At 43.4% G+C, this 23,745-nt stretch overlaps 2 protein-coding genes across 8 annotated transcripts in view; one reads left to right on the top strand and one right to left on the bottom strand.

Annotated features, from left to right (window-relative positions):
* FOXO1 (forkhead box O1) overlaps positions 1-23,745 on the bottom strand; it is a 456,870-nt gene that overhangs the window by 81,265 nt on the left and 351,860 nt on the right. The window lies entirely within an intron of this gene.
* DNAJC18 (DnaJ heat shock protein family (Hsp40) member C18) lies at positions 581-23,159 on the top strand. 6 transcript variants are annotated; one of them, XM_077312533.1, is made up of 8 exons: positions 581-694; positions 2,777-2,960; positions 4,802-4,912; positions 10,940-11,125; positions 12,068-12,180; positions 14,542-14,651; positions 15,245-15,417; positions 17,216-23,159. In XM_077312533.1, exons 2-8 carry the CDS (start codon positions 2,876-2,878, stop codon positions 17,338-17,340), a joined length of 903 nt encoding a protein of 300 aa, XP_077168648.1. In that variant the 5' UTR covers positions 581-694; positions 2,777-2,875; the 3' UTR covers positions 17,341-23,159. The 6 variants fall into 6 exon arrangements, with proteins under 6 accessions (XP_077168648.1, XP_077168614.1, XP_077168639.1 ...); XM_077312499.1 differs by having other exon boundaries at positions 4,767-4,912; XM_077312524.1 differs by lacking the exon at positions 581-694 and adding an exon at positions 735-866.

The raw sequence follows: 23,745 nt of genomic DNA, 5'->3' as shown, positions 1-23,745 counted from the left end.
CAGAGGTGTCTCTCTCAGACCGCTCTCAGCCCCATAGAGAGAGGAAGGGAAGTCGATTGTAAGCCGCTTTGACTCCTTCTGGGAGAGAAAAGCAGGGTATAAAAACCAAGCCTTGTTCTTCATGAATAAAACAAATAGATTCAGGTAGGCAGCCGCATTCTTCTGAAGTAGCAGAACAAAACATTGGGTCCAATGGCACCTTTACGACCAACCAAGTTTTATTCAAGGGGTAAGCTTTCATGTGAATGCTACTCACAACAAAAACGGGAATCTTCAGAGTTCATATAGAAAGAGAGAAGTCACACAATAAATTAGTCCTTTTGAGCCCAGGTAGCACCTTCAAGACGAACCAAGTTTATTGAAGGTATGAGCATTTGTGTGCAAGCACACTTCTACAGTTCGACACTGTATCTGGGGAAATGTGCGTGCACAGGAAAGCTCATACCTTCAATAAACTTTGTTGCCCTTAAAGGTGCCCCTGGACTCTCAATTTGTTCCGCTGCTTCAGACCAACCCAGCGACTCGCTTGAGTAAATTAACCTAACAATTAATTCACTGTGTCCTTATATCTGCACTCTGATGGTTCCAGTTTCATGGTCCGAGGAACGGCGCGTGCACGCGAAAGCTCGCACCTAGAATAAAGCCTTGTCGGCCTCAAAGATGCTCCTGGACTCCAATCTCGAACCGGGGAAAGGTTAGGCAAGCCTTAGTCCCAATTTTCTTCCCCCCTGAACTTCCGGTCTTCCATCGCACAGCCGTTCTCCTCTATGGAGGCCGCGGGGCTCTATGGTAGAAGGCATCACTCCTTTGCAATGGAAATAGCCGGGTCGGGCTGTGCTGGGACTGGGAGCCCTTCGCAGGCACTGGTGTGAAAGGAGGGAGAGGGGGGGGGGGCGGGAGTCTGTCGCTCGCCGGTGAAGAGGGCGGGCGGCTGGGCAAGGGTGGGGAGGGGGCGGCCGCCCACCGTAGGGGGACTATAAGCCCCAGGTTGCCGCCGCGCTGCGAGTGGAGGGGGGGGGGGGGGCGATCCCAGATCACGTGAACGCGCCTGGTCCCTTTTTTTTTCCGCCTCTCCTCCCAATGGAAGATGGCAGCGCTGGGCCCCGGGGAGCGGTGGACGGAAGGTAACTCCGCATCATGCGCGGGGGTCTGCCGCCCTGCCGCCCCGCAAGCTCTGGGGAGGTGGGGTCCCGCGGGAGGCTGGAGCCGGGCTGGCTGCTGGGAAGGGAGGCCAGGTGGATGGCGGCGTCAGTTTCCCCGGGCCCGTTTGGCCCGGTGCACGGAGCAGGTGCATTCAGGTGCATGCGTGCCGGCGGAGATGGAATCTGCACGGTCGGTGGGATTCCTGGGCCAAAAGCGAAGGCACGCGCTGCGGGACAGGTCCCTAGTTCGTGCGCGGTTGAGCTTTGCGTGGCAATGTGGCAGCGCCTTTTCAGGGCCCCGGTTTCTGCACTGCCTTTCTTTGTACCGGGGGTGGGGGTGGCCAGCTGGTGGGAGCACTGCACAGGCTGGACGAAGTCAATTGTGCAAGGGCTTGTCCCTCCAGATGTGCGTTTGTGGTTGGTGCTGCTGCTAGGGATGCCACGCCAAGCTTACCAAGGTGGGACCTGGAGATCCCCCCCAGAATTAGAACTGGACTCTGGGCTGCAGAGCAGTTCTTGAGAATATCCACGCTTTGGACCAGCCTTTGTCAACCTTTTGAAATATTTTTCAGGCTTGGTGGTACAGGGAAGTGATGTCAGCTGGCCACGCCTCCCTGCCACACCCTCACCTTGGGCAGCAAAGGTTTAAATGGCCACCGCCCTTTTCCACCTCCTGCAGACACCTCATTGGCCGCTTTGGGGGTGGGTGGGTCAAGCTGGCCAAATAAGGGTCAGCTTTCATGGTGTGAGAGGGCCCTCTCCACTCCCCAGCTGCCATTTTGAACCCTCCCACACACACCGTGGTTTCATTAACGGGCCTTTGCAGTACCATATGATACTTTGGCGCCATGGTTGAGGAACTCTGCTTTGCATGGTGGACCTAGAGCATTGTACTCTCCCGAGGTCCATATCCTCCCCTGGCTCCATCCCCAAATCCCCAGAAGTTTCCCAACATGGACCTTTGGGGGTCGAATGACCCTTTCACATGGGTTGTGGCAGCTTGGCCAGGGGGGGGGCACCATCCACACAACAGCCCTGCAGGGGAGACTGAAATAGAGCATTTGTCTTTCTGGAGCAGCGGAAAAGAACGAGATCGGCATGGTGGGACAAGAGGCAGAACTGAACTGAGAAACCCCAGGGGGAAAAACAATTCATATACAACTACAAGAGCCTCTTGTGGCGCAGAGTGGTAAGGCAACAGTCTGAACGCTCTGCCCATGAGGCTGGGAGTTCAATCCCAGCAGCTGGCTCAAGGTTGACTCAGCCTTCCATCCTTCCGAGGTCGGTAAAATGAGTACCCAGCTTGCTGGGGGGTAAACGGTAATAACTGGGGAAGGCACTGGCAAACCATCCCGTATTGAGTCTGCCATGAAAACGCTAGAGGGCGTCACCCAAGGGTCAGACATGACCCGGTGCTTGCACAGGGGGTACCTTTATACAATCATGAAGCATTGATCTTCACGCCACTTGGTTTAATTTCTGTGAAAGAACACTTGCATAGTTTTATGGTTGGGGGTCACCACAACACGAGGAACTGTATTAAAGGGTCACGGCATCAGGAAGGTTGAACCACTGATGTATGGCAAGGATGAGGGGCTTCTTTTTCCGCGGATCACGCCTGCCTTCCTTTGCAGCGTTAATGGATGAGCTGAGAAGAAATCCGTACACATTGGAGGACATGAGGGAGGACTTCGACTGCTGCTGCTGTAGTGACTGTCTGAGGATGAAGGAGGATGTGTGTGACTGTGGGAGGAGTCAGCCAGTCTCTGGAGAAGGAAATGCGACCTACACAAAAGAACAGCTGCTCGGGGTGCAAAGGTAAACACAAAGCCTCGGTGCTACCATTGATGTGTTTAGCGTGGTTGCAGCCTGTAGTCCGTGTCGCTGAAAGATTCATTGTGCAGAGGTTCTCCTGATCAAGGGAGAGCAATGGCCGTGTATCAACATTACGTATACCCTGCCTTTCTCCCCAGATGGGAACCCAAAGGAGCTTACATCACTCCATTTTATCCTTACAACCACTCTGCTTCCATAGTGGAGTGGGCATCATTAGAACCTGGGTCTTCCAGATTCTTATTCAGTACTAACCTTTATACCAGGCTTTCTCAACCAGAGTTTCGTGAAACATTAGGGTCTCTGGATGACCCTAGAAGGGTTTCTCGAATGGGTGGGAGTTAATTTTTAATATATTTTCTAAAATGTGTTAAACATTTATCAGGTGATATGACCGTATAGCGTCATGTCGACCTGCCCCCTCCCAATGGCCAATAATGGGCATGAAGGGTGGCGGAAGGGGGGTCTTCCCTTAGCCCTCCCCATTTATCTGGGCTTGGGACCGGCATGGCCAGGTGTGCATGGCTGGGTCACAAAAGTCATAAACAAGGAGATACTAGAGTGCATAAAGCCTGATATATCACTGGAAGGCAAAATCATGAAATTCCGGCTCACTTACTTTGGCCATATCATGCGATCCAACTCAATGGAGAAAGCAACTAGGCTAGGATTGGTCAGTGGTAAAAGGAAACCAGGTTGACAACACGGTTAGACACGTTCAAAATGGACCTTGTCCAGAGTATTAGTCAACTAAAAGAAGTGATGCAAGATCAAAAAACGTGGCAACAATTGACCCATAGGAGCACCAAGTATCGGACATGACTGAATGGCTAATATCATTATTTTCTTTAATATCATATTTTGTTAAAAGGGTTTAAGTACTTGCCTCAAGTTGTAAAAAAAAACCAATAAGAAAATAAAAAATAAACTACAATCAGAAGTTGGACAGAAACAAGCTAAGTACTACTATTTATTCTGTTGCCTTCATTTTAGTCATTGAAAATGGCTACAATAGACAATCCAGTAATAATGCAACAGACTTGCATATCTCATTAGCTTGTTGCTTGCATATCTCATTAGCTGTAATAGCCTGCATAACATCTATAGGGAAAACACTTCTGTCTTCATATAGCACAAATAGTGGGATATTGTAATCAATGTTATTGTTGTTTTATTGTTGATTTTATGGGATTTTATGGTATATACTGTTTTATGGTTTTATTCTGTAAGCCGCCTCGAGGTGACATTGTTATGAGAGGCGGGGTATACAGTATTTGCTGGCGTATAAGACTACTTTTCCCCCCTGAAAAACATGCCTCCAAGTGGGGGGGTCGTCCTGTACGCCGGGTGCACTTCAGTTGGGATAGACATAGCTGCCCATAGTGGCCCATAGTACTGTAATGTAATGTAACAAACTCTATATTTTGAGTGGAAATGTCGGGGGGTCGTCTTATACGCCGGCAAATACGGTAAATTTAAATATATATTTATGAATGAATGAATGAATTTGTCTTATGGTTCAATACCATAATGGTCCTGACCAGCAAGACACAACATTGGTAGATCCTTGTATCTGATGTGCTAACGTCTACCAGCACTTGGTTTTGCTCCTTGTTATTTACTTTTGGGTAGGAGAGAGAAAGGCAATTACACAGTAAAGAGGGGGGAAAGAAGACTAAAGTGGGGTTGGGCGAATGGGTCTTATCCTATTTGAAAATATGAATTGCTCAGAAAGTTCATGTCCTTTTTTTGCAGCAAATACACAATTAAAGAACTGTGCTTGCTTTGTAGAATAAAGAGGTGTAAGAATTATTATGAAATTCTAGGCGTTGAGAGTGATGCCACCGATGAGGAACTGAAGAAAGCGTACCGAAAACTAGCCCTTAAGTTTCACCCTGACAAAAATTGTGCCCCAGGAGCAACGGAAGCATTTAAAGGTAGGTAGGGGGAGAGGGGAAGTCCGGACAGACACTGGCTTTGGAGTACCAAGGAAGTCCTGTGCAGTAGAGCAGTGGTCCCCAACCTGGGGGCTGCGGCCCGGTGCCGGGCCGTGAAGGCCATGGCGCCGGGCCGCGGCTCCCTCTCCCCGCCCCTCCCCCCCGCAGTAAAAAACTTCCCAGGCCGCAAGCTTGCGGCCCGGGAAGCTTCTTACTGCGGGAGGGCGGGGAGAGGGAATCGGGGCCGGGCCGCGCCCATGCGGGCGCGGCTCGCGGGTGCGGCCCGATGCGGGGGCGCAGCCCGCGGGTGCGGCCCGATGCGCGGACACGGCCCGCAGGTGCGGCCCTATGCGCGGGCATGGCCCGCGGGCGCGGCCGATGCGGGGGCGTGGCCCGCGCGGGCCGCGCCCCAATGCCCTGCCGGTCCCCAACCTCAGAAAGGTTGGGGACCACTGCAGTAGAGCTACGTAAAAGATTTTAAAATGTTCTGGTACCTGGAGCAAGCCTATGGGGCCAGTGGTGGCAGTTGTGGAAACTTCCACCACTGCTGGCCCCATAGATTTTTTTATACCAGGTACCAAAACAATTGAAGGGTTTTCAAGGCAAAAGATGTTCAGGGAGAGATCTTCAAAGATTTACTTATTTATCATATGGCATATGTGTCATATAGCCAGGAAATCCTAAGATTACCAGACAAGAGTGGTTGGCCATTGCCTGCCCTGCCTCATGACCCCAGAATTCGTCAGAGGCTGTCTTTCCAAGTCCTTGACATTGCCGATCCTGCTGAGCTTCCAAGATCTGACAGGATCAGGCTTTGCCTCAGCTATTCAGGTTGGGTTCATCTTTTAAAAGGCTGATCTAGATCCTACCTGCATCTTCTGATGGCCATTCCAAATTTTTAGGGTGATACCTCTTAATTGGTTTCGTCGCGGTGCATCTTGGGTTTTGTCGTATATGTGATTTTACAACTTTTTAGGGGTAATTTTATTGGGGTTTTTATGTATTCATATTCTGTAACCTGCCACGAGCCTTTGGGGAGTGGCGGGATAAAAATCTAATAAACAAACAAACAAATAAATAAAGATCATAGGTTTGTAACGTCTTTACTCTCTGTTGTTCATTCTAAAGGTTCCGCATGCCATTCCATGAAGATATGGGTGCATATCATTTAATGGAAGCTTAGGTAAAAAATTTCTACCAAAGGAAGGGAGGTTTATTTTGTTGACCTCCCCCCCTTTTGACCCTCAAGTTCATCTGAGGGATCCCAGTGGGCTGCAGAAGATGAGGGGATTCCCATTCCACTAACAGAAATGCCATCCATAAATAGAAGATTGTTACTGCTATTCAACACTATAACACAATCCCATCTGTCCTGCCCTTGGCATCTTGGAGGAAGGCTGAGATCCAAATGTTATGTTATTGGTGTGCTGTTGTAGCCACTCCTAGGACAAGAATATTCTGTCATTTCCCCCCTTATTTCAGGTTATGCTTCTTTGAATGGCTTGGATGATTCCCTACCTTGTACAGGTGCATTCCTCTACTACAAAATGCTTTCCAGTGGCACAGATAAGTGCACCACCAGTAAGCATTTCATCCCAGAGGAGCACACTCGGCCCCAGTGGAGCCAGAAAATAAGAATCCTAAAGAAACCTAAAGCAATAGTGGGTTTTTTTTACTTCGGGGATTATATACTTTCTGAGCCTGCCATTATTGCAGACTGTGGTCTTCATAACTAGTTGCAAGTGATGTTACAGTATGCATTATTTGTGTCTTTGTGTTCTTGGGGTTAGGGCAAGCAGTTGACAATCCTGAGTTGCTTTGATGTATGGGGTTATATATCGTTTTACTTTGATCTTTGTGTAGTCTACATGTTAACTTTATGTTGATAGATGGTTGCTTGGGAGGAGAGGAAGCCTTGGTGTTATCTGTACCACAGGGAGTCTGGAGTTTGGAATTCACACCTGATTGTTATAACTATGCCTGGGAAAGTGGGGAGCTTACCTTGAAGTGAGCTGAAAGTGGAGCCCATGGAAATTATATCAATCTGCATGTGTGTTGCCAGTCAACAAAAAATATCATGAACTTAGCTTGTTTCTTTTTAATCAATTGCTTTGACTGAACTTGCCAAGCTTGTTTATTTTTTATAATAATTATTATTTTTAAATGCTGGGTTTCTCCAACTTTTATTAATTTTTATAGAATATAAAAGAAAGAATAAGAATAGAAAATACAAAGATGCACAAATATTGAACCCCCATTTAGTTATGATTCACCCTTATTTAACTAATGCATTTATTTACTATCTGTCTATATAGTCTGTATAGTAATACCTTAGTTCTTTGAATTCTTCTGCTGGTCTGCGGTTGATTAGACTGGTTAGTTGAGACATTCCTGATAACTCTCCAAATGTATCCAACCAGTCGGTTATCTCTGATATTTGTTGTTGTTTCCAGATGTTCGCTAATACTATTCTTGCCGCAGTTGTAGCATGAAAAAAGAAGAATTCAGCTTGTTGAGGAATATTATCCAACAATACACTTAACAACATATACTCAGGATACATAGGAAATTTAATATTCAGCATTACTTCTAATATAGTATGAACTTTTATCCAAAACTTCCTTACTTTTTTACATCTCCACCACAAATGAAAGAAGGATCCAACTTTTTCGTTACATTTCCAACATCATATTCTTAACATCTGACATTTTGTAGGTTTTACAGTTTTACCCCACATCCATTCTCACTCCTCCAATGTAATATTTAATCATTTAATCATACAATTCTTAACCTGTTCACTTTGCATCTCAAATTTTAACAAAAGCTTATAGATTTGCCCCTTTAACTGAGATTTAGCTTGAAATGGAATGTTTTCAAACTCAGTTAGGGAAGATCTCAGGTCCGCATGTTTTGGAAACTCAGCTTTAAATCTAGCTATAATTTGGTGATACTCCAGCCACCGGATATCCATTCCCTCCTTTAGTAAGACATCTAGAGTTTTTTATTTCCCGGTTGGAGTAAAAAAATCTTTATATTTGAGACAATCCAGTCTTTTCTGTTGAGTTGTATCAAAATAGGCCTCTATTGGAGATTTCAGCAAAGATGAGTCAGATGTTATTGCTTATTAAGTTCGAGGCCCAGTAATTCAGATTCACTTTTTTCTTGGCGTTACGTATGGGTAAGAGAAGGCTGAATTCCCTTTTCAAGACCAGTCTTCTCAAACACAAGATCTCTTGATGTCGGGTCCAAAGTCCAGTGAGTCAACCAAGATAAAGCTGCAGCATGAAGATACAATTTTAAGTTTGGCACAGCTTGTCCACCTCTCTTTTTATCATCTTGTAGAATTTTAAAGTCAGTTCTTAGTCTTCTGTAGTTCCATGTAAATTTATTAATTTCACCTTGCCAATTTTGTAAGACCCTATCTTTAATTCCCAATGGAATCATTTGAAATAAGAAATTGATCTTGGGTAGAATGTTCATTTTAACAATGGCTATCCTCGCTGACCAAGAAAATTTCATTTTAGTCCATCTTTGCAGATCCTGCTGAATACTTTTTCGCAATGTAGCATAGTTGTTTTCATATAATTTTCCCAAGTCTTTATCTAAAACCACTCCAAGATATTTAATACTGCCTGGATTAATTCACATCCAGAGTTGGACATTAGATCCTTCGAACCTTGATCTGAAGCCCCGATGACCAATTATTTTATTTTTATTCCTGTCTATTTTATAGCCTGAATAATGACCAAAATCTTTCAAAATGTCTAATAACAAAGAGAAAGTGCATTTTCAGGTTGGGTTAAAACAAATACCACATCAGCATAACTTCTCATCTTGAACTCCTCTCCTTTAATGTCAAGACCAAAAAGTCCTGTTGTAGATCTAATCTTTGTAGCCAGTGTTTCCAGAACTACTGTAAGTTAAACAGCAAAGGAGTTAACGGACATCCTTACCTGGTACTCTTCATAATTTGTATTTCATCACAGGCAAGCTTACCATTAACCTAGATTCTTGCCTCCTAGCTAAAGTAAATTTGTTGTATAGAATTCAGGAACTTATCACCACACCCCATAGTTTGTAGTGTTGCTTGTAAGAAATTCCATAAAACACTATCAAAAGCTTTTTCATCATCTAAAAAGGAAACAAAAACACATTGTTTTGTTCTATGTACATGTTACATTGCATTTAACACAAAGCAAATATTATTTTTCATATTACTTTTTTGGCATAAAACCTGTTTGATCAACATCGCCTATACATTTCTTAAGCCTTTCCGCTAAAATTGTAACAAAGATTTTATAATCCATATTCAATAATGAAACTGGTCTAGATTGCAAAGAGGATATATCTGTGCCATTTTTATGTATAAGAATTATTGACACCTGCTTCCATGTTTCTGGAAGTGCTCTTCCAAACTTTCCATCATAGTGTTAATTAACTGGTGCTATACTGGTGTAACAGCATGTAACTTTTAAAAATAATATTCAGCCGATAGTCCATCTGGACCAAACGCCTTTTGTGCTTTCATAGCAAGTATTGCATCATTAACTTCTTGAGTTGATCTCTTTTGATCTAAAATCCTGCAATGTTCTTCTGAAAATTTCTTAAACAGGATGGTCCTCAGAAAACTCAGTTCTTCTTCTAAGTTATCTTGTTTATCCTCTGCTTGATATAAGCTTTGAAATTCCACTCCTTTATATTTCAGGCGAGAGATGGACTTCTTCTATAAGTTATTCTGCAATTTATATGCCAACCATCTGCCCGGTTTATCAGCATATTCAAAGTCCTGTTGTTTTAGAAAATCTAATGCCTTCTCATCTCTTCTGTTTCAATGTGGTCTCTTCATCCTTAAATGCTTGATTTGTTTCCAAATTTGCTTAGACTGTGTAGTCTGATGTTGTTTCTCCAATGGACATAGAGTCATGAATTATTTTCAGTTCTTGAGCTTTTTCCCCTCCTGATCACAGTATTTTGTCTGATTAGGATCCCTCTCATGAAAGCCTTGCTGGCATCCCACACTGTAGAAAGCTGCACATCGGTAGTTTGATTAATCTGAAAAAAATTCTTGAAGATCTGTTTCACATTTCTGTAATCTTTATTTGTCCTCAAGAATACAGTAATTTGTCCTCCATCTTCTTAAACCACTTATTTGGTTGTTTAAGCCCAGTTCCAACAGGTTATGATCGGAAAATGTGTTGGGCAAAATTTCTATGTTGGCCACCATCAAAAGTAATGAATTAGAGAGCCAGCATTGGTCAATCCTAGAATATGAACCATGTCGAGGAGAATAATGAGTATACTTGCATGCTTGTAGATTAAATTCTCTCTAAACGTCAGCCAGTGATAAGTGCTGAAAATTAGATAATACAAGCTTTGATAACTTGGCACCATGTTTTTTGTGCGACTGATCAAGAGATGGATTCAGAACAGTGTTTAGATCTCCAATTAAAACCACATCTGTATCTAAAATATCTAAGTGGTTTTGAAAAAAATCGTCATAAGATTTGTCCTTGGAATTTTTGGGAGCATAGATATTTACCAGAATTAGCTTCTTTCCATCTGATAGCTGGATCTTAAGTGTGAGATAACAACTCTCTGGATCTGGAAGCAAAACATTGGGTTCGATATTTGAGTTAACCAAACAGATTGCCACACCTCTCTTTTTGACTGTGGCCAAGGCAGTATACATTTTCCCTACCTTTTAGTATCTAAGACTTTGGAGTGTTTTTCTTTAATATGAGTTTCTTGCAGGCAAATAATATCAACCTGAGATTTTTTTTAAGCTGATTTCAGAAAATTGTTCTCTTAGCACGGGCATTCAAACCATTAACATTTACAGAAAGTATATTTAATTTCTCCCTGTGCTAGAGGTGCCCTGTAATTCAGACTGGGATGAAGACTGCTGTTGATCTTGACATGCCTGTCGACCAGGTTCCTGAGAAAGTTGATATTAAGCCTGTTTATTGAGAATTGGCGAGGAACCTGACAGCAAGCACATAACTTGTTTCTTGCTCTTTCACATTGCAGCAATAGGGACTGCATTTGCGGTTCTGAGCAACCCCGAGAAAAGATTACATTATGATCGGTTTGGAGATGAACAAGAGCCTGTGTATAGTAACCTGCCCAAGCACTACAACTATTACCGGGAGTTTGAAGCAGACATCACACCAGAAGAAATATTCAATATGTTCTTTGGAGGACACTTTCCCACAGGTGAGTCTTCTTCTGTAATTTGAAAAGAAGATTATGTCCTTAGAGGTTCACTGTGGGCTCTTTCAACCAGGTGTAGTAGCTCTCAGGCAGCCTCCTGGTGGGACTTGGGGATCCCCTGAAATTACAACTCATCTCCAGACTGCCGAGATCAGTTTCCCTGGAGGAAATGGCTGCTTTGGAGGGTGGACTCTGTGGTGATGGTCACAGTCCTCTCCTGCTTCAGCGAATCCCTTTGTTTACAACAGCCTTCCTCCAGCCATTTTCTGCCAGCAGGGCTCTGAGAAGAAACGCTGAGAGGAGGAAAATGGGAGGAGACAATAGGGGAGGGGGTGTGCAGTAGATCCAGCTGTTCCCTCCCATTCCTTTTACACTGTGTCTAAATTCAATTTATATTTATATTTATATATTTAAAATTAGATTCCCCTCCCCAACTGGAGTAACCCTGGGATTACTAATAAACCTGGTTGAGAATGACTAAACTAAAGTTCTAGTGATTAAAGACTTTTGCCTACTTTCCCTGTTAAATTAAAAATAACCCTTGGCCCCCGCCTGGTGGAATGAGCTCCTGGAAGAGCTGAGGACCCTGATGGAGCTGATTCAGTTCTGCGGGGTCTGCAAAATGGAGCTCTTCCGCCTGGCATTTGGTTGTAGCCAGGCAGAGGAAGATCTTAGCTCCTCCACTGGTGCTCCGATATCAACATTATGCCCTGGATGTACAGCCGATGTTCATAGGCTTGAAGAAGGGCGAGGGTTCTGTGTGTATGGGCGGGGGGGGGGTGGTTAATTGGTTGTTTTATTATTGATTGAATGCATTTTAATGAACATTGTGAGCCACTGTCAGCTAGCTGGCTAGGAGCGCCAGCCTAGAACTCAAAACTATAAATAAGTAAATATAGATAAATAATGGACACACCCCTTAACTCTTTTCCTTGTTTCCATCAGGAAATGTACACATGTTTTCAAATGTATCAGCGGATCCTCCCTGTTATCCATCTCGGACCAGAAACGAGAGGACTTGGACACAGGAGGAAGAGGAGGAAGAAACCCGGCCACAGGTGATATGGAGAAGGAATTTGTCATAAGTACCCAGAAGGCCCCTCCTTTCTTATTCTTGCTGTAGGGTAGCCATGTTGGTTTGTTGTAAAACAGCTGTATTCAAGTACTGTAGCGCCCCAGAGACCAAGAAGATATTCAGGACATAAGCTTTTGAGAGTCACAGCCATGGGGGAGGGTGGTATACCAATGTAATAAATAAATTGATTAATTAATAATTCAATAGCGCCCCTCGCTAACATCAAATGAGCTTTGATTCTCAAAAACTGATACTGCAAAAATCTTGTTGGTCTGGAACTGGGGTGGCCAGGCTGCAGCTCTCCAACTTCTGCTGGCATTCAGAACCAGTGAGTTTTTAAAAGCCATCAGAAAAATGTGGGAAGGGGATAGCAATACAATGAACAACTTGGAGAAAGGAGTTTTGTAGGATGGGAAGACTGCTGAGGCCTTAGCACAGGGCCATGCCAAGCAAAGCCATGAAAGTACTGTTAACTTTGCTTATGAGTCTGGCTCTCTCACAAGGTGGATTACATAGCACAAGTCAACACAATCAGCAGGATGAAACACCTAATAAGCAATGTAAAGGTAAAGGTAAAGGTATCCCCTGTGCAAGCACTGAGTCATGTCTGACCCTTGGGGTGACGCCCTCCAGCGTTTTCATGGCAGACTCAATACGGGGTGGTTTGCCAGTGCCTTCCCCAGTCATTACCGTTTACCCCCCAGCAAGCTGGGTACTCATTTTACCGACCTCGGAAGGATGGAAGGCTGAGTCAACCTTGAGCCGGCTGCTGGGATTGAACTCCCAACCTCATGGGCAGAGCTTTCAGACAGCTGCCTTACCACTCTGCGCCACAAGAGGCTCTAATAAGCAATGTAACAGAAACCAGAAACATAGCATAAACTATTAGACCAGCAATTCCCAACCACGGTACCAAGGTACCATACCTCAATGGTACCACAGTGTGGGGCTTTTCAAAATGGTGGTTTGGAGAGCCTTCCCACCCTATGAAAGAAGACTTTTAAAATTTAAATATAAAAACCTACCCTTACCTGGGCAGGTTGACCCACCCCTTCCCAAAGAGGCCAATGATGGGTCTAGAGGGGGTGGGGAAGGGAGGGGCCTCAGCCATTTAAGCCTTTGCTGCCCAAGGCTCCTCTCATTGCCAGGGGCGGTCAGAGAGGTGTGGCCAGCTGACATCCCTTCCTGGTACCTCACAGCCTGAAAAATATTTCAGTACTCCCTCCTTGGTCCAAAGGTTTTAAAAGGCTGTATGAAATGCTTTATGTTACACCAGGGGTAGTCAAACTGTGGCCCTCCAGATGTCCATGGACTACAATTCCCAGGAGCCCCCTGCCAGCGAATGCTGGCAGGGGGCTCCTGGGAATTGTAGTCCATGGACATCTGGAGGGCCACAGTTTTGACTACCCCTGTGTTACACAGTGAAAAAATGGTATTGCATAAGTGTAAAACAATGCATCAAGAGCAGAATAATACATACACCAATCAGACAGTGCATACTAAAAACAGCTATATAGTTCTCAGTCCTGCTGCCTTTATAAAAGCACTGCCCTGAACCATTTCATCCCAATAGACCCCCATTTCTCTTATTAAAATGTCCTTTTGAAGTTTCTGCAATACCAGCCCCTCTGCAAGCCTAGTCACACGAACAAGAACACACCAGTGAAGGCAGCCCTTCAAGTATCTTCAATCCAAATGTTGAGGGCTTTAGACACTTCATACTGAGCCCCAAAACATAGCCATAAAATATTCAGCTCTGCCCAGCTGCCTCCATGACCCTTTGAAATGAAGGAGGATTGTAATTGTACTGCACACAGGTGGGCATCCAAAAAGCAGACATGCTTAAACCGAGGACCGTATTTGCCCTCAGGAAGTGATTCATGGACATATACTTCCTTGAACAGAGACATTCATTCCTTGCACCAAAAAGACCATATGAACAGCATCAAGGAAATCCTCAGAGAGAGTGGGATTCATCTTGTGACTGCAAAAATACGAGCTGACAGTATTTTTTTTGGGGGGGGGGGGGTTAAAATTTTTTTTTTTAAAGGAGTCAGTATCCTGCCTCTGACAGTACCAAAGGAACACTAGAGAGACCATGACCTGAATCCAAAGTTAGCCTTTTCCGTATGATTTGTATTAGAATAAAGAGTCTTGATCAAAAGTGAATGTCAGTCGGTATTTGTTTTGGACCAAGCTAAATCATAATCAGTCCTGTTTTAACAATCCCAAAGCTATTCTTAAAAAAAAATAATAACCTTGGAGTTCTCTTTTTGTTGTCATGATTTAGATCTGATTCCATTTCTCGCTTATGCCCCTCACTAACCATCATTTTCATTTCCAGAACACCTATTCGGCATTCATTCAGTTACTGCCGATATTTATTATAATAATTGTGTCAATAGTAACTCAGCTGATGGCTACTAATCCGCCCTACAGTCTTTTCTTCAAATCGTAAGTCCCAACGCTTGTGTTTGCTTCTCTTGGTTGATGTCGCTCAGGAATTTATTTTGTTTAGCAGTTTTCTCCTGACGGTGATGATGATGACGCCAGTGATTTCAGAAAAGCCTTAACCATTAGAATTAGATAAATATCAATAGCTCTTTAGCACGGATGTGTGTCCTGGGAGGTTGATAAATGCCTTCTTGCATGAGTGGAATCCACAGCTCTACATTTTATGCAAGGTTCCACTTATAGGGACTGTAATCTTTCTGAAAGTAAACATGTTGAATTTATACTAACCTGTCTTGTAGCCATTGCTCTCTCCTTTAAAGAAGATGTACTGTGAACCACCAGCAGAAAACACAAATGGTCTGGGATCTTATCTCTCCTCCCTTCAAAGCTATTTCCAGACCTGGGAAAATTTATTTCTGCAATCTCAAGGGACACATGTGTTTTAATGGTGGGGAACTTGCATGAGCAAGTTTAACACCTGCAAATCACAGATCCAGTCTTTTGAATGGAAATCTTTTTATGAACAAGCATGATTCTGAGGATTTTGATTTTGTGGATTTAAAACACTATTCTCTGCTTGCCTCCTCTTACAGGACTCTGGGACACACTATTGTTAGAGAAACACAGAACCTGCAGGTGCCTTACTATGTTGACAAAAACTTTGAAAATAGCTATAAAGGCGAAGAGCTAGAAGAGCTTGAAAAAGAGATTGAGAAAGAGTATATTGACTATGTTCAGACAAACTGCAGGAAAGAGAAACAGCAAAGTAAGTCGGCTTTTAAGCATCTTGCCTATATTGACTTAAGACTGTCTTTCCGTATAATAGATTCAAGTGAGTAGCCATGTTGGTTTGAAACAGCAGAACAAAGTTGGAGTCTGGGAGCACCTTTAAGACCAACAAAATTTTATTCAAGGTATGAGCTTTCGTGTGCAAATTAACATCCAGTATGTTACATAAAAACACCATGTTACATAAAAGATGTTAGATTGCCCTCTCCCTCCATCTATAAGTCTGAACTGATTATTTTCATATTGTATCTGAGGAGGTGTGCATGCACATGAAAGCTCATACCTTGAATAAAACTTTGCTGGTCTTAGTGCCACTGGACTCTAAATTTGTTTTCCATATAATAAAACATGTGCCATGCTGGCCAACAACTCACTTCTTAAAACTGGAGGTGATTGGCCCTGAGTGGGGGATATTCAACCAATAGGAAAAAGGCAGTCTGAGGGATCTGCCCAGCAATTGTTGATGAAACCGGACTGCCTTGAAAGCGTTGGCCTCAGAAAGGTAGCCTACAAATATTAATATGGTCAGTTCCTATTAGCTGGTTGTGATGTCATGGAACCTTCACAAACATCACTTTGCTGAAAGTCATTCTTGGCATGTTTCTGAGATACCAGAATTTGATGGATGAAGTGAACCATCAGTAGCTTAAAAACAAAAAGAAACTCCTAAACCTTTTCAGAACTATCTGGATAAAGTATGGACTGACAACGGAGAAACTTAGTGGGAGGCAGTGAAGGGCAAAGAGCCCAAAAGACAAAAAGACACCCCAAAAAGACAGGAAGCTAGAAAGTTCTTTCTCCATGGCCAGCCTATGTATAAGTTGACTGATGTGTAGCTGGCCAGAAGAATGTGTATGCGTGTCTAAGTATATAAGGCCATTAAGTACTTTTAAGTTTCACAGGCTATTACATCACTACGATGAACTCTGTCGACAAACACGTGTTCACGGAGAGTCAGAGATGGATTCTCAGCCATTCAGTCCTACTTTCTTCTGTTAGAAGCAGCCATGGTGTCACTGGATTTAAATTATAAATGCGTATACTATCTGCTTTCCAACATTATCCTGAATTCTGTAAAAGAATTATATTGCTCTCTACCGCCCCATAGGTTAAATTAAATTTTACTTATATGTATTTGTACCAGGTGCTTTATATTGCTGCCCTAAGATAATAGGAAAAAGGTGCTCATGGGGATAATATTCTGAGATCTTGCCATCAAGAGTGGTTAATGAACTGACTTGGTCGAGGGGTTGGAATCCATGCCTTACAAGGAGAGTTTGAGAGAGTTGCGTAGCTTGGAGAAGAAAAGGGCAAGGGGTGATAAGATACCTGTGCTTAATTATGTAAAAGGTAGAGATGTTGAAGAGGGGGCCAACTCGTTTACTGCAGCTTTAAAGACAAGAACTAGGAGCAGTGGGTTCAAATTACGGGAAAGGGGGTATCACTTAAATATTAGAAAGTGTTTTCTAACTGTGAGGGCTGTTCATAGATGGAATATGCTGCCTCAGAGGGTGATGGAGCCTCCTTCGTTGGAAGTTTTAAGCAGATTGGATGAGCACCTATTAAGAGTGTGTGTTTTTTTTAAGTCCCCGAGAAGGTGAATTACCCTTTGTGATCTCTCCGAGCTCTATGTAATTCTGATTCTGACTCACCATCTCATGTTTTGAATTGTAGTTCTACGATATTTGTTCGTACCCCTCATCCTTCCCTTGCCCAGAAGATCTGTCGCCACCAGACTAAGAGGACCATAACAATTGCCTTTTCCCATGTTTCAGAATCAGAGTTGACTAATTTGGCAAAGTTATACCGAGACGAGCGACTGAAGCAGAAGGCGGAATCCCTACAACTTGAGAACTGTGAAAAGCTCTCCAATATCATAGGACTGCAAAGGAGTCGCTGACCATCCTGCCAAGCCACAGATGTTATCGACAGGAAGTTTCCACTTGGTTATTTCGTTTTTATAACCGGGAGGGGTGGGGGGAGGGAAGCATAGACTTAGCACTCGATACCTTCACCAGGTGTGAACTATGCCGTACGTCGTCAGTGATTGCTGAAATACATGCAGGACATTTGGTTCCGAGGAGATTTAATTACGTTCGGCAGTAATTGTCAGTTTGATCAGTATAGCCATTCAGGTACCAACCAGGTACTTCCCAGGAACAATGGACAGTATGCTTGCTTTTTGTTTTATTTACCGTTCCGTATTAGACCAGTAATTTACTTGACATTTCAGACTGTCATTCTTCATTTCAAATGCTCTTCTGCCTGGTTTACAATGAAAACTTAGCTGGGGGTACAATGTATTTATTTGTTTATTTATTTATTCGCTGCCTTTTGACCCTGACTTTCCTCCATCATGAACTGCATCGTTGTGAGTCCTGCAAATATGCTGTCACGTGCTGAGGTCCAGTTCAGGTATTCATCCCACTCGTGACAACAGAGCTAACAATGAAGATGGAGCCTTCCTCTCCCCTCCACATCCTGGATCCTCCTTAGACTGTCATCAGCACCACTTGGAAGAACAAATACTCCCTACAGCTAGGAAATGGGTGTCTGTGGCTGCCTTTAGTGGCTTGCCATTGGCAGAGTGGGCTTTAAAAACAACATTAATTCCCTTTTCCAGTTACTTGTTTGTTCTTTGGTTTGTAAGCTTATACTCTACTCTCGTGGCCCACAAGGGCCCCCAGGGTAGTATCTAACCTAGAACCATAAATAGTACAGGATGCAAATAATGTAGAATCGCAGACCATGAACGTGTTGAATAATTGAAGCTGAAAGGCAATTTCCATTACTTTGTCATGCCACGCATGATCTACGTTTGTTAATATTTTCAGCACTTGTTGTGTCTCCCTGGTGAGTGTTTGACTGGTTCTAAATTCCAGATGTAACCTGAATATTTGGAAAGCTGAACTTATTGTGTCTGTCTGTTTTCTGCTTGGAGGTATGGAGCCACTTCTAAAGATTATACAAGCTGGGCTGTTCAGGTACCTTTTTAGAGGGGTGAACTTTGATCTACTGATGCTCCAGCTAGTTGCGATAAGAGTGATTCGTTTGTGTTTTTACTGTGGTTTTTATTAACAAAATCCCTTTTGAGTCCTTGGTTGAAGACAGGCAGATTAAAAGCAACATAGATAAATTTGGGCATAGGCATGTACTTAGACCGGTTACAGCTTCCAGTGTCCTGTCTGACTGCTGAGAGCTGAATGAGCCTGGACTGCAAATGTGAGTTTACAAAAAGATGGGCAGGTGGTGAAGATTTCTCCTTGCTTTGGTTGGCCAGAGCAGCTTGACTGCCACCTGCTGGATAGATTTTGGGACAGTACCTTTCCTGTCTTTTTCCTTTTTCTTCTGGCCCCTTTCTCTCTGTGGGTCTTCTCATCCGTGTTAGATCTTTCTTTAGTGAGAGTATTTTAGGACAGTTAAGGTAGTGACCAAATCCCAAGCCCTCTTGTGAGAAGGGCAATGAAGTCATGACATTGTGTGTGGTTCCCTACCCCCTTTTTGATTTCTCTTTAATGCGATGTCTGATTTTGTTGAGGTTTGTTCCCTTGCTTTTCTAACAACTTGCAACAAGAATTTCAGGAGGACTTCCGGCCACGAGGCTGCAAAGGTGACCTTTGGTTCGGAAATAATACTAATTCTAGTAGACTGAAAGTGCATTTTGGGATTCATTTTTGCAGTGAGTGTCAGACTGGAAGTTCAATGCCCCCTGTATTTACCTCTGCTTCTCCATGAGCGTTTCTGCACTAGAGGCTTCATGCCTGGCTGCAGGCTGGAGTGTGAGTTGGGGCTGGTTGCCCCACCTCTTCCTGGTCCTGCACAGGGGAGCATTTGGCCCAGTGCACCTCGTCCGCCCCAAATTTGTGCTCCTGCATGGGAGCCCAGGCAGCAAAGTTCCTAGTGTGGAAACGGTCTATTGCTTTTTGTGCTTTTGACTATGTGCTTTTGTGTTGGGCTCTCAAGTCTCTATACATGGTAAGCTTCTAGCACTTCCTGGAGACAGACATTTTAGGGCTCTTTCCCATTTTTAACAAAGGCTAGAAATGTAGTGAGGCTCCTTACCCAGTGACCCCTATCGAATCCCAGTGTAATCCATAGCTTTGTGAACCGATTTTAAAAATATTATGCTAGTTGTGCTGTTGACGTTTGCTTCTCTGGAAGATGGCAGAAGTCAAAAAGCCACCTACAGTCTCTTCACCAGTCTTCTGTTAGTCACCAAGCTACCTAAAAGCAAAACAAGAGATGCAATAATTCAAGATTATCAACACTGTAATGATGTGACTATTGCAGGTGGTAATCATGTCTCCAAACCATCAAAAATAACTTTTGTCATTTTTAAAGATGCAGATAGTACACAAATAATAGCCGTGTTAAGAGTTCAGTAAATCTTTCCTGTGAACATCTGGGAGGGAATAATTACATATTAATTGGCCAAGGATGTATTTTTTTTCCATTTCAACAAAAGGATACTGATACCTGGTAGGATAATGGTGGTGTTGTTGTTAGGTGCGAAGTCGTGTCCGACCCATCTCAACCCCATGGACAATGATCCTCCAGGCCTTCCTGTCCTCTACCATTCCCTGGAGTCCATTTAAGTTTGCATGACAGCTTCAGTGACTCTATCCAGCCACCTCATTCTCTGTCGTCCCCTTCTTCCTTTGCCTTCTTTTGCCTTTTGCCAGGATAATGGTAGGAAGCTTTAAGTATTGGCACATTGGTGCTGCAGTTGAAAATGCAGTAATGCTGCATGGCCTTGCCCTTCAGACATAGAATGAATGTTGTTACAGTGTAAGAAATCATTTTTCTCCCCACACCCCCAATGAATACTTACTAGCCTTTCATTTATTTATTTATTTATTTATTTATTTATCTATCTATTTATTTATTGGATTTTTATACTGCCCTCCTGTATGGCTCAGTCTCTTCACATAAAACATCGCAGGGGTAACACAGAGAACAGTCTAACAAATAACACAGTCATAAATAACATATCAACAATCTAAAAGTGGCTTCAAATAAACGACAACTTAGACAAGCCCCCAGAGAGGTCAGGCTGCTTCAGGTCATGGAGGGGGGTGTCTGGGGGGGAACCAGCAGATGTTGTTGGGTCGGTCGGACTCAAGCAAACACCTGGTGGAGAAGCTCCCTTTTGCAGGCCCTGTGGAATTGTGGGAGTTCAGGCAGGGCCCTGATCTCTTCACGAATTTCAGTTTTAAATAGTGAAATGAGGAACCCTCAAATTCTGAGCTTACAGCTATTCTTTCTCAAGAATTGCATGCATATGCCGGAGCAGATGGTGAACATGAATATCCATATGCTTCAGAACTTTCCCTTTGCTGCAAAGTCTCTACTCTGTATTCAGAAATGCCTTTTTTTAAATGCTAGCTCCTTTCAGATGGATATGTTGTAGGATGCTAACCAGAATAATTTTGAATGGCTACTTATAAATAGGCAGTGTATTTTTCACTTCACTGTGTGAAGATGCTGCAATCAAGTCTCCGGCTTGTATCTACACTGCGGTTCTCATCCCGATAAACTAGAAGTCCTCAAGTTATGGAAGGTAGGGAAATGAATAGTTAAAATCAAATCACTATAACAATTGCGCTGTCGTGTTTCTTTATATGTAGCTTCACCAACAGCACCGTGTAGAAAGAACAGTAATTACAGCTTACTTGCAATAGATTGCAAATTATTGAGAGAAGCAATTGGAAGAGTTTTTTTCAACTAAAACAGAAACCCAGTGGGACTTTAGAGACCTCATGTTTATTCTAACGCAAGGTTTGTAATTCAGAGGTCAATTTCTCAGATTTTTATATCTGGATTTACAGCAAAGTGGGGGTGGAGCTGAGGATTCATAGCCAAGAGACCTGTTGTACATTCTCCAAGTGTAAGTCCCTGTTTAAGGGACTAGAATGAATGTTGTTACATATCAGTTCTACATAGTATATTTCTGGTAAGGGTTTGGAGGAGGAGTGTGTCTCATGTCTTAAGTGCCACTCAGCACTTAACGCCCACTCAGACCAACCTTGTAACCCTCCACATGGAGCATCCAGTATATTGGAAGTGTGGTAAGCAATACAGTCCAAAGCAAATGTGAATTTTATTTACGTATGGCTTTTGCCCCCCCTGTTCGTTCAAGGATGGGTTGGCAGTGTACATGGGTTTGTTACACATTCTCCTCATCAACATTATGGCAAAGCATGTCTGCCTGGTCCAAGTGCAATGCTGCCAGAGTAGTGTTGAACAAAGTTACATCTTCGTGAACCCCGTGGACTTAGAAAGACGCAGCTCTTCTTAGGAAGGAACTGTCCCCTCTATAAACACTGGCTTTTGGGCCAGCTACCACCGAACACCAGCCTTTCTGTGAGCAGCAAACATTTCTAGTGGTCATAGCTTTTAACAAAAAGGGTTCACTTGTCAGGATAATCCTTTGAGAAACTACTTCATATTTTTGTTTGTACTACAAAAGGCCATGTGGTACCTAATGTACTTTAATATTATTTAGATGTGTACCGAAAGGATCTAAATGCAGCAAATGTTTATTCCGTTTTATCGGTTCAAATAGATTATAATGATGTATCACTTGAAATGTTTCTCTAAGGAAACAAACTGATGGCATGATAATGTCCCAGGTTCAACTTTGGTGTCCATGTTTTGTCCCTGGATCCTCCTTTCCACAGTTCACCAGATCCCCCTTGTGTTTCTTCTCAGCTGTACTTCAACCCAGGGGTAGTCAACCTGTGGTCCTCCAGATGTGCATGGAATACAATTCCCATGAGCCCCTGCCAGCGTTTGCTGGAAGGGGCTCATGGGAATTGTAGTCCATGCACATCTAGAAGACCACAGGTTGACTACCCCTGCTTCAAACCACATAGCAAGAGGCTGCATCTCCCTGGGTCTACCCAGTAGTAGATGGACAAAATTCGGCACAAATTTTAGTTCGTCGCTTGGTTTGTGCCCATCCCTAGCATAGCTCTGTTTATGCAGTATCCATTCTACAAGCACTTTGGTGAAAATTGCAAAGGTGTCTCCTTTATTAACATTTTACACTTAAATGTGTTGCAGACTGCAGTAATACTAGTATTCTGAATTGTTTTAATAATACAAAATTAATTGTATTTGTATTCATTTCACCCAGTTAGGCAACAGGTAAACCTAGAGCATACTGTAGCATCGACTAAAGAACTGGTTACGTTTTGTGAAATGACCTCTTTTTACATGCATTTTATGTGTGCATGAGATTTCCCTTTGTTCTGTTTAACATATTTCACATTGGGCAGCAACTTAGTATTCTTTACCCTTTTTTTCCTTTGTCATTTTTTTTCTGAATGTAAATATACATTGGCAATATGGTCACTGAGTTCAGCTGCACTAAACCCTGATTGTACAGTTAATTTTTCATCAACTGTATATGTGTATATTGTAACACCAGATGACTAGTACATAAGGTGTGATTTCCTCATCTAGAGTAAGAATTCTAGAAATACCTTATCTTCTGATGATCACTGGACTTCAAGTAAATACAGTTCTCTGTTACTCTTGCTTCAGTACCCAGGAAATGTCCATGGTACTGCAGCAGTATCGGAGAACTGTGCCCTAAGATTGAGCAAGTGTTGTTTTTTCCCCCCTGTGTAATGCATTATTTATTCTTGAAAATGGCAACTATTACTCTGTTATATGGAAATAAGACATGAAATAAAAGCTGTGTATCAAAATTCAGGATTCTCGTATCAGGAGTTTGTTTCCCACTACATCATAATAGTCAGAGTCTGATTTGAGTGGGACCTCTAAGACCAACAAAGTTTTATTCAAAATACTAAGGGCCAAGCCCGTTGCATTCAGGAATACAACAGGTGCTAGATTAGAGGGGTGGGATGGAAGAACTCTGTGGACGGCCTCCCCCTCCCCCCAGGACCTGGAAAGGCTTCAGGCAGCTGTTAGGGAACTCACTGGCAGGGGCAGCTCTCACGTGGCAGGGATCTGCAGCCTCCGAGCCTCAGAGGGAAGTAGAAGGGGTGGTCAGGGGTGGGGGATGGAAGGTGATTGGCTGGCCAGTGGACAGACAGGCAAGCCGGTTGGAGGAGGAGGCACTCAGGGCGGGACAGTTGCCCTGAATAGGCAGGCGGCTCTTAAGCCATGAGACACGCTCCTCCTCCAAGGCCTTACCGGAAATATATAGTGGAACAGATAAGCTGATATGTGCAAACCTCCAAGGCCTTACCGGAAATATATAGTGGAACAGATAAGCTGTTATGTGCAAACCAATTCTGAATCAATGTTGTTGGTCTTAAAGGTGTCACTGGAC

This window comes from Paroedura picta, chromosome 1, assembly GCF_049243985.1.
Source record: "Paroedura picta isolate Pp20150507F chromosome 1, Ppicta_v3.0, whole genome shotgun sequence".
Taxonomy (NCBI): Eukaryota; Metazoa; Chordata; class Lepidosauria; order Squamata; family Gekkonidae; genus Paroedura; species Paroedura picta.
This window is presented reverse-complemented; position numbering and strand designations above follow the sequence as displayed.

What these genes read in the sequence shown, in the direction of transcription:
- DNAJC18 (XM_077312491.1), top strand. Translation starts at nt 1,088, where the DNA reads ATGGCAGCGCTGGGCCCCGGGGAGCGGTGGACGGAAG. An exon ending in TGGAGGACACTTTCCCACAG is followed by an intron (nt 11,126 to 12,067) that starts GTGAGTCTTCTT and finishes TGTTTCCATCAG; the next exon opens with GAAATGTACACATGTTTTCA. An exon ending in CAGGAAAGAGAAACAGCAAA is followed by an intron (nt 15,418 to 17,215) that starts GTAAGTCGGCTT and finishes CCCATGTTTCAG; the next exon opens with AATCAGAGTTGACTAATTTG.